Genomic DNA, 15,616 nt, shown 5'->3' with positions numbered 1-15,616 from the left:
TACAGGTTGACTTTTCTCTGATTGATGGCTCATTCCCTGCTGCTTAGCTGCGATGCATTACTGCACTTCACATTAAGTGGCTGTATTAGACATTAAACAGTGTACTTGGTCATTGAGCCCTTTTAAATGCGGCCAGCTTTGCACCATTGTGTACTCTCTGCTGTCACATACAATGAAGAAATCTAGATTTATTGCTCTCTTTCCATGACATTAAATGTGGTTAATAGCAGGAACAAGTGCAATAGTAAATTATACATTAGAACAGCAAGATAACATAAATGTTCTTTGTTATTTCTGTTTAACATGGTTGTCTGTATGTTTTTGTGTTTCTTGAAGAACTACTAAACACATTATAATATCATAATTAATAAATAATGAATACATAGACAATGGAAATGCACTTAGTTTGAATTTTACATGAGTAGTAGATTGTTTCTGACAAATTTAGTTTTATTTTATGTATATAATAATCAGTGAATCATGCACATGCTCTTTAGTACATGGTGCCTCAGAAAGTGTGCATAGTTAGATAATGAGGGGTCAGTTTATCAAGCTCCGTACGGAGCTTGATGCCCCATGTTTCTCCTGCTCCATAACCTGTCCGCCTGCTCTGAGACGGCGGACAGAAATCAACGATCGGGTTGATTGACACCCCATGCTAGCTGCCGATTGGCCGCAAATCTGCAGGGGCGGTATTGCTCCAGCAGTTCACAAGAACAGCTGGTGCAATGATAAATGCCGACAGTGTATGCTGTCGCCATTTATCGATGTGCAGCCGACATGATATGCTACATCGTATCATGTCAGCTCACACTTTAGTAAATTGACCCCCGAATGTGAATTGGACAGTTGTTTAAAATTGGGTGCCCTATCTGAATCATGAAAGTTTAATTTTGACTTGTTACCCTTTAAGTAATTAACAATAGATACGTTTTCTATTGCAGTCCATAAATTAACTATTAGAACGCGACTATTAATTTAGTATTTTATAGAAAAATATATTTTTTTTTAATCTGCTACGGTTTTCAACTTCTGTAGTTGCACTGGCATCTGGTAAAATATTTAACACTGTTCATGTCCATCAGAGCTCATATTCAAGTTATATATTATTGCAATTAAAATCTGTGTTTCTCATTTTTTAAATAACTAAATGCTGCCTGTTTCCTGGTGTGGACACACAAATTTTATGCAAAAAAGTCAAACCACACTACTTTATTAATAAACAATTCACATTGTCATGCAGAGGATTTGCGCCCCCCCCCCCCCCAAAAAAAAAAATTAAAAAATAAAGCGATCCCCAAAACATCAAATACTAAATAAAAAAATTGACTTATGTGCTGAAATCCATCAATACAATACGCTTTTTATTATATAGGCAACAGAAAGCGAAATGGGAGATGTGGACTTGACAGGGTTACCTGAAGCCCCTGTAGACTCAGAGGATGAAGAAGAAGAAGATGAAGATATTGACAGAGCATCAGACACATTGCTCGGCCGTGACATTGTGCGAGAATGCCTTGAGAAGGACCCAGCAGACAGAACAGATGATGACATTGGTAAGCTTAAAAAATAGGCTGTGATCAAGTGAGGATAATTTGCTTGATGAGCACTACATAAAATTAGAGGTACTTAGTCTAATTTCCCATCATGCCCTCTTTGCTTAGTCACAATAAATAGCAAGCCAAAAGTCAAATCATGCCAGAAAGCGAATGCTGTATTATATTATTATTATTAGTCGGAAAGATCTAATTTCTTGTTATTTATATGTAAAGCAGAGGTTGCTTACACCACTATTAGTAGGTATTTTAATCTTACCTGTTTTGGCATAGGTGTGTATTTTACATTTTTTAAAAATAGCTTTCCAAAATCCTTGCCAATTTTTTTTGAATGTTGTTTTAGAAAAGTTAGATGTAGAGGTATATTATTTTGGGGTTTTATTAGTAGAGATTTAAAAATGATTTTTGTCCATGTTAAACTATATATAATCCTCTGCTGATTTATTTTCAGAAATAAGTTGCAAAGATAGATCTGTCAACTTTCTTTCTAGACCTTTGCTTCTTACTGCTGTTAAATTAATATTCTAATGCAACTCAACTCTAAATTAACTCATTAGAGCATGTTACTATTGCTTAAGTATCCCTTACTAATTATGTGTTTGACCTCCTCAATCATATGCCACAACACATTGCAACTCTCAAGCAGGACATGGATGGTGATTGACGACTACATTTTTATGCTGACCCTAATTGCACTACTGGATGCTTCCTAATCAGGGACTGCATTGTGTTGTGGTTTCTGAATTGGACCTGTATCTAACTTATAATAAAGGTTAAACTCATAATTATCAAGGGACACTAATGCAAAAATAACATGTTCTACTGATCTCTGAAGTGGTGAAGGTTGTGAGGGGTAGCATAGGCTAAATCACTTATATGTTTTTGCCCCAATGCTTGACATAATTAGTTCTGTTGTGTCTTGCCATGGTAATCTCAACGTACAACCTGTGGAAGTTATAAATATGCAATAGTCCATCTTCTAGTGCAGCCTTTGATAGGCTGGATGATTAAATTGTCAATAAGACATTTTGGACACCTGGGTTAGAGGATCTAAATATGGGATTAAATATCTGTATAATTTGTTAATTTAGGGCTAAATGTATAGTTTATTAATAGCAAACTATGCTTATGTGACATTTTCTTTCCTATAACAGAACAATTAATGGAGTTTATGCATCAGCTTCCGGCTTTTGTCAATATGACTATGTCTGTGAGGAGAAAGCTGTGCTCGGTCATGATCTTTGAAGTTGTAGAGCATGCTGGGGCTACCATTCTGCAAGATGGACAAGAAGTAAGTGTCAGACAGTATGAAATATTTCCCTGCTATTGGTTAAAAATAGTGCTCCATAAAAAAACAGGGTTCCAGGATGCCCTTGATTGTGATTTGTAGGTTGTCAGTGTCTCAGTTAATTAGTTTGCATTACCTTTGTTTTAAAATGGGGTAACCTTAAAGGACTCAAAAAAATGTTTTTGTAGAAATCCCAAGTATTCTAAGATATACAACATAGCATTTTCAGAGGCCATTTTCAAAGCAAAATTTCACTATCCCTAATTCCTTTTAGACAGCTCTTAACATCCTCACTAGCATCCAACACACATTATTTGTATCTCTTTCTGTGGTGTATTCTCATGATTTAATTGTTTAAAAAGTGTTTTAATTGGGGTAAAGTGGGTCAGCCATAGAAGAACATATTGTGTGATTAATCTACATAAAAAAAATAAATCTTGAGATGACAGTATGAAATGTATCAAGTAATATTATTATTTGGTCAACATCCATAGGGAAAATGTTTTTGTTTTTCGGTCACAAAATGTAGTGTTGACTGGGGAAAAAACGTAAAAGAAAAGGAGGGGGAGACAAATTTTTCATAGGTTTCTATTAATATTTTTCACAGTTTACTTATTTAACAATTTGTTAAAAGTAACACAAAAATACCCCCTTAACCTTTAAGGCTGAACAGTAAGGGAAATGCTTTTTCAAGACCAGTTTGTAAAGATTAACTCATATCTAAAATATCTTGGAATTCTCCAAAACACTAAAGAACAATGAGCAAATTGTTTTTGAAATAATTTATTGCATCATATTTCCTCACATTATTAATTAAAGAGCAGTTTGTACTATTCACAATCAAATTGCTTAAAGCTATTCACAGTGAAGCAAATAATATGTCAAAAACAACTGTGTAAATTAATTGTAAATAGTGTGGTTTTGCAAATCTGAAAAACAAGCATCTATATGAAAACTCCTTACGCTCCATGATATATAGATGTATAATGCAGCAGTTTACTAAGTCTATATAAAAAGCTCCCTATGCTGTGACTTTAGCAGTTGAATTAAATGGTTCACTGTAAACACAGAACATTTATACATCATAGAACTATTTACTACAAAACATAATGGATTCCTGCAAGTAAAGCCACAGTCTGGAAGCTGTAAAGTAGGAATAGATTTTGTTACTTTACAGTCCTTCATTAAAGTCAGAGACATATACTATAGGTTCCTTAATTGCACACACATTTTTCTTCTGTTATGTGTGATCAGTCCACGGGTCATCATTACTTCTGGGATATTATCTGCTCCCCTACAGGAAGTGCAAGAGGATTCACCCAGCAGAGTTGCTATATAGCTCCTCCCCTCTACGTCACCTCCAGTCATTCTCTTGCACCCAAAGACTAGATAGGAGGTGTGAGAGGACTATGGTGATTATACTTAGTTTTTAGAACTTCAATCAAAAGTTTGTTATTTTACAATAGCACCGGAGCGTGTTATTACCTCTCTGGCAGAGTTTGAAGAAGAATCTACCAGAGTTTTTCTTATGATTTTAACCGGAGTAGTTAAGATCATATTGCTGTTTCTCGGCCATCTGAGGGAGGTAAAAACTTCAGATCAGGGGACAGCGGGCAGTTGAATCTGCATTGAGGTATGTAGCAGTTTTTATTTTCTGAATGGAATTGATGAAAAAATCCTGCCATACCGTTATAATGAACATGTATGTATGCTCTACACTTTAGTATTCTGGGGATGGTATTTCACCGGAATTACTCTGTAAAAGTACATTAAACCTTTTATTAGGTATTTTTCATGTTAAACGTTTTTGCTGGAATGTAGAATCGTTTGCATTAATGAGGTACTGAGTGAATAAATATTTGGGCATTATTTTTCCACTTGGCAGTTTGCTTGTTTTAATTATGACAGTTTCGTTTCTCTCTCACTGCTGTGTGTGAGAGGGAGGGGCCGTTTTTGGCGCTCTTTGCTACGCATCAAAAATTTCCAGTCAGTTACTCTTGTATTTTCTGCATGATCCGGTTCATCTCTAACAGAACTCAGGGGTCTTCAAACTTCTTTGAAGGGAGGTAGATTCTCTCAGCAGAGCTGTGAGACTTATATAGTGACTGTGATTTAAAACGTTGCTCTGTAATTTTTATGTTTAAAATTTAATTAGTGTTATTTTACTAATGGGAACAAACCTTTGCTAAAAAGTTGTGTTGTTTGTAAAGAGTGATGCTATAACTGTTTTTCAGTTCATTATTTCAACTGTCATTTAATCGTTTAGTGCTTCTTGAGGCACAGTACGTTTTTGTTAAATAAAATTGTAACCGAGTTGCATGTTTATTGCTAGTGTGTTAAACATGTCTGATTCAGAGGAAGAGACCTGTGTCATTTGTTCCAATGCCAAGGTGGAGCCCAATAGAAATTTATGTACTAACTGTATTGATGCTACTTTAAATAAAAGCCAATCTGTACAAATTGAACAAATTTCACCAAACAGCGAGGGGAGAGTTATGCCGACTAACTCGCCTCACGTGTCAGTACCTGCATCTCCCGCCCGGGAGGTGCGTGATATTATGGCGCCTAGTACATCTGGGCAGCCATTACAGATAACATTACAAGATATGGCTACTGTTATGACTGAAGTTTTGGCTAAATTACCAGAACTAAGAGGCAAGCGTGATCACTCTGGGGTGAGAACAGAGTGCGCTGATAATTCTAGGGCCATGTCTGATACTGCGTCACAGCTTGCAGAGCATGAGGACGGAGAGCTTCATTCTGTAGGTGACGGTTCTGATCCAAGCAGATTGGATTCAGATATTTCAAATTTTAAATTTAAATTGGAAAACCTCCGTGTATTACTAGGGGAGGTCTTAGCAGCTCTTAACGATTGTAACACTGTTGCAATACCAGAGAAAATGTGTAGGTTGGATAAATACTTTGCGGTACCGGCGAGTACTGACGTTTTTCCTATACCTAAGAGATTAACTGAAATTGTTACTAAGGAGTGGGATAGACCCGGTGTGCCGTTCTCACCCCCTCCAATATTTAGAAAGATGTTTCCAATAGACGCCACCACACGGGACTTATGGCAAACGGTCCCTAAGGTGGAGGGAGCAGTTTCTACTTTAGCTAAGCGTACCACTATCCCGGTGGAGGATAGCTGTGCTTTTTCAGATCCTATGGATAAAAAATTAGAGGGTTACCTTAAGAAAATGTTTGTTCAACAAGGTTTTATATTGCAACCCCTTGCATGCATCGCGCCGATTACGGCTGCGGCAGCATTTTGGATTGAGTCTCTGGAAGAGAACCTTAGTTCAGCTACGCTGGACGACATTACGGACAGGCTTAGAGTCCTTAAACTAGCTAATTCATTCATTTCGGAGGCCGTAGTACATTTAACCAAACTTACGGCTAAGAATTCAGGATTCGCCATTCAGGCACGTAGGGCACTGTGGCTAAAATCCTGGTCGGCTGATGTAACTTCTAAGTCCAAATTACTTAATATACCTTTCAAGGGGCAAACTTTATTTGGGCCCGGTTTGAAAGAAATTATTGCTGACATTACAGGAGGTAAGGGCCACGCTCTACCTCAAGACAAAGCCAAAGCTAAGGCTAGACAGTCTAATTTTCGTCCCTTTCGGAATTTCAAAACAGGAACAGCATCAACTTCCACTGCACCAAAACAGGAAGGAGCTGTTGCTCGTTACAGACAAGGCTGGAAACCTATCCAGTCCTGGAATAAGGGCAAGCAGGCCAGGAAACCTGCTGCTGCCCCTAAGACAGCATGAACCGAAGGCCCCCGATCCGGGACCGGATCTAGTGGGGGGCAGACTCTCTCTCTTCGCCCAGGCTTGGGCAAGAGATGTCCAGGATCCCTGGGCGCTAGAGATCATATCTCAGGGATACCTTCTAGACTTCAAATTCTCTCCCCCAAGAGGGAGATTTCATCTGTCAAAGTTGTCAACAAACCAAATAAAGAAAGACGCGTTTCTACGCTGTGTACAAGATCTATTATTAATGGGAGTGATCCATCCGGTTCCGCGGTCGGAACAAGGACAAGGGTTTTACTCAAACCTGTTTGTGGTTCCCAAAAAAGAGGGAACTTTCAGGCCACTCTTGGATTTAAAGATCCTAAACAAATTCCTAAGAGTTCCATCGTTCAAAATGGAAACTATTCGGACAATCTTACCCATGATCCAAGAGGGTCAGTACATGACCACAGTGGATTTAAAGGATGCTTACCTTCACATACCGATTCACAAAGATCATTACCGGTATCTAAGGTTTGCCTTCTTAAACAGGCATTACCAGTTTGTAGCCCTTCCATTCGGATTGGCTACGGCTCCAAGAATCTTCACAAAGGTTCTGGGTGCCCTTCTGGCGGTACTAAGACCGCGAGGAATTTCGGTAGCTCCGTACCTAGACGACATTCTGATACAAGCTTCAGGTTTTCAAACTGCCAAGTCTCATACAGAGTTAGTTCTGGCATTTCTAAGGTCGCATGGATGAAAAGTGAACGAAAAGAAGAGTTCTCTCTTTCCTCTCACAAGAGTTCCATTCTTGGGGACTCTTATAGATTCTGTAGAAATGAAGATTTATCTGACAGAAGACAGATTAACAAAGCTTCTAAATGCATGCCGTGTCCTTCATTCCATTCAACTCCCGTCAGTAGCTCAATGCATGGAGGTGATCGGCTTAATGGTAGCAGCAATGGACATAGTACCCTTTGCACGCCTACATCTCAGACCGCTGCAATTGTGCATGCTGAGTCAGTGGAATGGGGATTACTCAGATTTGTCCCCCACTCTGAATCTGGATCAAGAGACCAGAAACTCTCTTCTATGGTGGCTTTCTCGGCCACATCTGTCCAGGGGGATGCCATTCAGCAGGCCGGACTGGACAATTGTAACAACAGACGCCAGCCTACTAGGTTGGGGCGCTGTCTGGAATTCTCTGAAGGCTCAGGGACAATGGAGTCAGGAGGAAAGTCTCCTGCCAATAAACATTCTGGAATTGAGAGCAGTTCTCAATGCCCTTCTAGCTTGGCCCCAGTTAAAAACTCGGGGGTTCATCAGGTTTCAGTCGGACAACATCACGACTGTAGCTTACATCAACCATCAGGGAGGGACAAGAAGCTCCCTAGCAATGATGGAAGTATCAAAGATATTTCGCTGGGCAGAGTCTCACTCTTGCCACCTGTCAGCAATCCACATCCCGGGAGTAGAGAACTGGGAGGCGGATTTCTTGAGTCGCCAGACTTTTCATCCGGGGGAGTGGGAACTTCATCCGGAGGTCTTTGCCCAAATACTTCGACGTTGGGGCAAACCAGATATAGATCTCATGGCGTCTCGCCAGAACGCCAAACTTCCTCGCTACGGATCCAGATCCAGGGATCCGGGAGCGGTTCTGATAGATGCTTTGACAGCACCTTGGAACTTCAGGATGGCTTATGTGTTTCCACCCTTCCCGCTGCTTCCTCGATTGATTGCCAAAATCAAACAGGAGAGAGCATCAGTGATTCTAATAGCGCCTGCATGGCCACGCAGGACTTGGTATGCAGATCTAGTGGACATGTCATCCTGTCCGCCTTGGTCTCTACCTCTAAGACAGGACCTTCTGATACAGGGTCCATTCAAACATCAAAATCTAACTTCTCTGAAGCTGACTGCTTGGAAATTGAACGCTTGATTTTATCAAAACGTGGTTTTTCTGAGTCGGTTATTGATACCCTGATACAGGCTAGGAAGCCTGTTACCAGAAAGATTTACCATAAAATATGGCGTAAATACCTATACTGGTGTGAATCCAAAGATTACTCCTGGAGTAAGGTTAGGATTCCTAGGATATTGTCTTTTCTACAAGAAGGTTTAGAAAAGGGTTTATCGGCTAGCTCATTAAAGGGACAGATCTCAGCTCTGTCCATCTTGTTACACAGGCGTCTGTCAGAAAATTCAGACATCCAGGCCTTTTGTCAGGCTTTAGCTAGGATCAAGCCTGTGTTTAAAACTGTTGCTCCGCCATGGAGTTTAAACTTAGTTCTTAACGTTTTACAGGGTGTTCCGTTTGAACCCCTTCATTCCATTGATATAAAATTGTTATCTTGGAAAGTTCTATTTTTAATGGCTATTTCCTCGGCTCGAAGAGTCTCTGAGTTATCAGCCCTACATTGTGATTCTCCTTATCTGATCTTTCACTCAGACAAGGTAGTTTTGCGTACTAAACCTGGGTTCTTACCTAAGGTTGTTTCTAACAGGAATATCAATCAAGAGATTGTTGTTCCATCCTTGTGTCCAAATCCTTCTTCAAAGAAGGAACGTCTTCTACACAATCTGGATGTAGTTCGTGCCCTCAAGTTCTACTTGCAGGCAACTAAAGATTTTCGCCAAACTTCTTCCCTGTTTGTCGTTTATTCTGGACAGAGGAGAGGTCAAAAAGCTTCTGCTACCTCTCTCTCTTTTTGGCTTCGTAGCATAATACGTTTAGCCTATGAGACTGCTGGACAGCAGCCTCCTGAAAGAATTACAGCTCATTCCACTAGAGCTGTGGCTTCCACTTGGGCCTTTAAGAATGAGGCCTCTGTTGAACAGATTTGCAAGGCTGCAACTTGGTCTTCGCTTCATACTTTTTCCAAATTTTACAAATTTGACACTTTTGCTTCTTCGGAGGCTATTTTTGGGAGAAAGGTTCTTCAGGCAGTGGTTCCTTCTGTATAATGAGCCTGCCTATCCCTCCCGTCATCCGTGTACTTTTGCTTTGGTATTGGTATCCCAGAAGTAATGATGACCCGTGGACTGATCACACATAACAGAAGAAAACATAATTTATGCTTACCTGATAAATTCCTTTCTTCTGTTGTGTGATCAGTCCACGGCCCGCCCTGTTTTTTAAGGCAGGTAAATATTTTTTAAATTATAATCCAGTCACCACTACACCCTTGGCTTCTCCTTTCTCGTTGGTCTTTGGTCGAATGACTGGAGGTGACGTAGAGGGGAGGAGCTATATAGCAACTCTGCTGGGTGAATCCTCTTGCACTTCCTGTAGGGGAGCAGATAATATCCCAGAAGTAATGATGACCCGTGGACTGATCACACAACAGAAGAAAGGAATTTATCAGGTAAGCATAAATTATGTTTTATCTGACATGGCATACACTTTTAAACAAATTTTCAATTTACTTATGATCTAATTTGCTTAGTTTTCTTGATATCATTTGTTGGAAAGCATATCTAGGTAGGCTCTGGAGGTGGGAGCTAGCTGCTGATTATTTGACTGCACATATGCCTCTTATTATTGGTTTTCCAATGTGTTAACCCAGTACTGCCTTGTTGCTCATTCAAGAAAGGATACCAAGGAATTAAGCAAATTTGATAATATAAGTAAATTGAAAATGTGCTGTATCTGAATCATGAAATAAATATTTTTAGGTTTAAAGGGATACTGAACCCAGTTTTTTCTTTCATGATTCAGATAGAGCATGCAATTTTAAACAACTTTCTATTTTACACCTATTATCAATTTTTCTTCATTCTCTTGGTATCTTTATTTGAAAAAGCAGGAATGTAAGCTTACGAGCTGGCCCATCTTTGGTTCAGCGCCTGGGTAGCGCTTTCTGATTGGTGGCTAAATGTAACTGAACTTTGGTCTCTGCTCCTCTGAGATTGTGTCTGGATCATATTAAAACGCCTTATCATCCAATCATTAAAAAGGGCTCATCAGCCAATCTGAGTTTAGTCTATAAAAACTCCTCACTTGCGATATTTATAAAATCGTACCAAGTATCCCTGTGCTAAACAACTCATCTATCAAGTATCCATACCTTTAAATATTGCATATAAGATCACAAGCACAATTATTGGTGCGGACACATGGTAGAGGAATGTCACTCTATAATGATATGCAAACTGCCAAGTTATGAGAAGATGATAGATCGTTTTAGACACGGCATGAGTCACACTGAGTGAGGTATATAGAGTGAGATCGCATGAATTGATGTTATTATAATTATTATGTCAAATTGGCTATAGAGGCTTGTGATCTTATATGCAGAATATTTTACAGTCATGTGATTTTTTGGGGGGGCAAAGACCCCAAAACAGGTTGAACAATACAACTGTATCTGACCAAAATTTAAGTAGTTAGAAGCAGGGGGAGACCACGTATTTAATACGCTTTGTAATCATATTATATACTGTATGTCCACCATCCAGTAGCCCAGCCAACTTTTTAAGTTTATATGAAGATAATTAGCTGGTCTCAAAGGGCAGCGGTCCCACTGCTGCAATGGTCAGCTCTGTCTTGATTATGGTCATCACTCTTGTCATATGTTTCTGTATATGAAGACATTGAGTAGTTGTGTTGCTGAAGGGTGGACTGCTTCCTTATGAGCAATGTTTGCTTCAGAATATATTACATCATTATTGTTTCGCATTAACTGATTTCTGTCCACTCTGCAGCTGGATTCTTGGTATGTTATTCTCAATGGCATTGTAGAAATCACCTATTCAGATGGCCGAAGTGAAAATCTGTGCATGGGAAACAGTTTTGGAATAAACCCATCTTTAGATAAGCAGTACATGAATGGAGTTGTTAGGACAAAAGTCGACGATTGCCAGGTATGTTGGATTAGACAAACCCACGACAAAACTAAATATGGTGTGCCCCAAATTTGCCTCTCTGTGTTACAGCAATTACTTTTGTGGTTGTGAGTTTTAGCATTTCATAAAACAAAATGGTCCTTTATAGATCTTCTTTTCACTTTAGTTGGCTTAATACAACATACAATCAATATAGATCTTGCTAAACAGTGGGTGACGTTCCCTTCCCTAAATAGAATTTTTTTTTTTTTGTCCAGTTTTAAAGGGACATACATTCTTACATTTCAATAAATACAGATACACTGTAGTTCCCAATATGCTAATATTTGTATATTTTCATACCTTAACGCAGCTGGACAATTGCTAAGTAATTTTTATAGAGCCACCTGCTCTGCAGCATTTTTATACCTAATTTTCTTATTGTAAACCAGAATGAACGCTATTGTTTTTGTGGTTCTAGGGACAAGTTTAACTAAAAATGTGTGCTTTGGAATGGCTATAACTCAAAAGAGCCCTCTGGAGAGAGAACAGTAAACGGAGGGTACCCCGCAGCCTTACCTACATCTAGCCCTGTGGCACCTAGACATTTTTATGAAATATAATATTATTTTTATTTTTCATAGCCATAAATTTATATGTGGCTCTTAAGGCTTCTAAAATATTGGTTTGCGCCCATCAACGATCACTATTACAAGCTGCTGCAGAATGTCATTTACCCATATATATTGTCGGCTTCTAAATCACTCCAAGTAGCTTGTTTAATTTCTATATTCGGATAAGTAAACTGGTAGTTATTTCTACATATATCATTTCTATATTTACTTTTACAAAAAGAAAAAGGAAGTCTGTTCAGATCAAGAATACTCAGCTAATTACTTCATGTTTTGCATGTATGTTTTAGGAAATGAGGCTTTTTTTTTTCTTTCCCTTTTTGTTACTGCTCAGAATTTTCATTTCCATATTTACAAAAAGAACGTCTTAAGCTATCATTCCCTTACTATCGCTTTCCCCGACGTTCTGTGAGTTTAATAAAAAGCATGGGTTGATATAAGCTAAAGAGATGCGGGGGGAACAGGTGTTTTCTGTATTGGAATACATATGCCCAGCACTAGTGCGTGGAGATATTTTTATGTACTATAGATTTCTTAATTGCCCGCATATTTTTTTGGGACAGTTTGTGTGTATAGCGCAGCAAGATTACTGGCGAATATTAAACCATGTGGAAAAGAACACCCACAAAGTTAAAGAAAAAGGAGAGATTGTTATGGTTAACGAGCACAGAGAATTGGACCGAAGTGGAACTCGAAAGGGACATATAGTGATTCAGGTAAGAAAAACTATTAGTATTGCTGTTTCTTAAGGGAAATATATAACATATTGATTGCACTGTTTAATGATTGTATTCATATACATGTGTATGATAGAGCTTATAAAGACTTAAAGGTTTGTTATCTTAAATTAAGCAGAAAACAGATTAGAATAGGTTTATTAAAAAGGCATAATATTCAAAACTGAAACGTGAATTTCAGTTTTCAATAAAAGTATTAACAAAATGATTCTAGTAAAAGTTATTATTGTTCCAGTTTATATGTATGTGTATATATATATATATATATATATATATATATATATATACTCTGTGTGCACCCAGTGCACCCACATTCAAACACTGCTTCTGTTAAACTCTGTGAATATGAGTGTACTGTGTATGGACAGCATATGTGCATATGCTCTTGAATGAAATATAGGTATCCACTATTCAAAATTATAATGCAGGTGCTATCACATATGCTATATTTCACCAGATCCATAGATTGTTGCAGCAAACAATGTGGGCTGATCATATCGCCACAATAAAAATGTTCTCCATCTGGTTGCTGATAAACTACCTTGTAAGCAATAGGACAACGCCAGACACGGCAGCAGCACACACAGTATCTACATGTCTTTTGTGGCACCCTACAGCAACAGTTACATAACACTCAATAATAAAAGGGATTTTATTACCTTTGTTTTTTTATTTATCAGGCTAAATGCAAATGAGCTTTAAACTCAAAGATAAAAGCATTTGTGTGTTCTTCACACATATATACATGTTTGTACTTTGTGCCCCACATATAGCGCTGAGCTTTGAGTGCAGTACACATCAGTTCATATAAATTACAAGTTATAATAAGCAGGGAAATGTGGCCATGGCTTTACTCGTATGGATGCAAATTTTGAATCTGGCTGGAAGGTAGAAAAGGTAGAATACGTACACAGTGCTTGTTATTTTATGATAATGTGTAAATATATTATAAGGCGGCAGAAGAAAGCTTTCATGTCATATTCTTTTTTAAAAACATGTTTGCTGGATAAAGGGCCTAATCAAGCTTTATCTTAACCAATGAGGAACCAAATTCAAAATATGTTACAACATTCACAGATTTCCCAGTTACTTAGAATTTAAGTAGTTAAAAACTTTTGTTAAAACACCCAATTTTATTTTTTTTTGGTTAACTTATTGAAATACATATTCAGTGATGAATGCTGATTTGATTATAAATTCTGTCCCTTGCCATTAACACATTTTGTTTGGGATGTATGTTCATCTGTAGACTTGTGAAAATCTGCTACTTCTGTCCTGCTGCCAGATAGAAATTCTATAATTACGGTCATTAAATTTAAAATCTGTTAGCACTTCACTTAGAGATAAAGCCGTCTTTGTATTAGCATACAAAAAAATGTGTTTTTCTGTGAATTCAGGCACATTTTCTTTCTCTGTTAAATGCTTTAAATATATGGCATGCAGAAGATTAAGGAAAAGTTTATTGAATAAATAATACTCATTTACGCCACTATGTGAATTGTAAAGACATCTTTTTTCTAGCCCAACATTCCAAGGCATAGAAGTGCAGTATTGAAACTCTATTTGTGGACTTATACAGTAAGAACATACAGTGTACACAATTTGATTCCAAAATGACATGATTCTCTGTATTGTGGGATTTTCCCATTCTATATATTCCTGATTTAAAACACTGTCTGGAAGAAACTTGCTCCAAAAATGTAAATGTAGATATGTTTTACTGTTTTAATAGGGAATTTATGGTAAAGGTAATGACACATTTTCATTCAAAATATTGCAGTAGTTGATATAGTGCTAATGGTTAAAGCGTTACTATTGATATAAAATGTATGTTTAAAGAAACTCCTTTTATTTTTCACACTCTACAAGACATTAAACAGCTCTTGGTTTAGAAGAGACATTATAGTGTCCTTAGAGCATGCCATTTTTGCAGTAGCGACCCTACAATTAATGTTTGAGAACCGCTGGTGCTGAGGGGAAACGGGCAGTTACCCAATAAGCAATGGCATTCATGTCCTCTATGGCTCCCAAGCACCACTTCAACTATATGTTTACCCCCTTTGCGTGGGTTAAAGAAACAGACCTGCGTAGACTCTAGTCATAAAATAAGACGCACTATAATCCACATTTAAAATGATGCAAATGAAATAGCTGGAGTAGGCAATTTGCAGTTATTTGAAAACTTAGGTTACAGAATTAGTTTTTTGTCATTGGACAAGCACAATTTTTCCTTCCTAAGATAGGGAGAATCCACGGCTTCATTCTTTACTGTTGGGAAATGCAAAACCTGGCCACCAGGAGGAGGCAGAGACACCCTAGCCAAAGGCTTAAATATCCCTCCCACTTCCTCATTACCCCAGTCATTCTTTGCCTTTCGTCATGTTAGGAGGTGGCAGAGAAGTGTCAGAAGATTCGGAGAGTCCGGAAAAAGGGTTTCTGCCCTTCGAGATAGGACTGGAGTTTTAAGTAGTCATGTCAACCTCTCAGTGAGAGTATTGATGAAAGTTAGAGTCTGGAGATGCAGGGAAAGTTTTTCTGTGAAACCATCCAGACTACTGCTAACAGCTCCTAAGCAATCAGTGTTGACGAGTTTCACTGCCTGCTTTCTCTCATTCAAGTCCATGTCAGAAGCGTTGCTATAAGACTGTCACACTTGAGAGGCTGTGTTCTGTTCCACAGCATGAATTCTTACGGTAATATTGTTTAAATTTTTACACATAAAATGCTATAACAGGGTCACAGTGTGGCTCCTTTATACATTTATAGGATCCCGGGTTAATATCCTCTGAAGGGGGTTTATTGAACAGTTGGGGTTAATTAATCAGTGTTAATTATTTACATGCTG

The 15,616-nt window shown here is 38.2% G+C and overlaps 1 protein-coding gene across 1 annotated transcript in view; it reads left to right on the top strand.

Moving 5' to 3' along the window:
• RAPGEF6 (Rap guanine nucleotide exchange factor 6) overlaps positions 1 to 15,616 on the top strand; it is an 899,247-nt gene that overhangs the window by 764,090 nt on the left and 119,541 nt on the right. Inside the window, exons 8-11 of the mRNA XM_053717222.1 lie at positions 1,376 to 1,556; positions 2,711 to 2,847; positions 11,283 to 11,441; positions 12,598 to 12,750. Coding sequence (XP_053573197.1) covers positions 1,376 to 1,556; positions 2,711 to 2,847; positions 11,283 to 11,441; positions 12,598 to 12,750 — 630 coding nt within the window. The remainder of the gene's footprint in view (positions 1 to 1,375; positions 1,557 to 2,710; positions 2,848 to 11,282; positions 11,442 to 12,597; positions 12,751 to 15,616) is intronic.

The sequence above is a fragment of the Bombina bombina genome, chromosome 6 (assembly GCF_027579735.1).
Source record: "Bombina bombina isolate aBomBom1 chromosome 6, aBomBom1.pri, whole genome shotgun sequence".
Classification (NCBI taxonomy): domain Eukaryota; kingdom Metazoa; phylum Chordata; class Amphibia; order Anura; family Bombinatoridae; genus Bombina; species Bombina bombina.
This window is presented reverse-complemented; position numbering and strand designations above follow the sequence as displayed.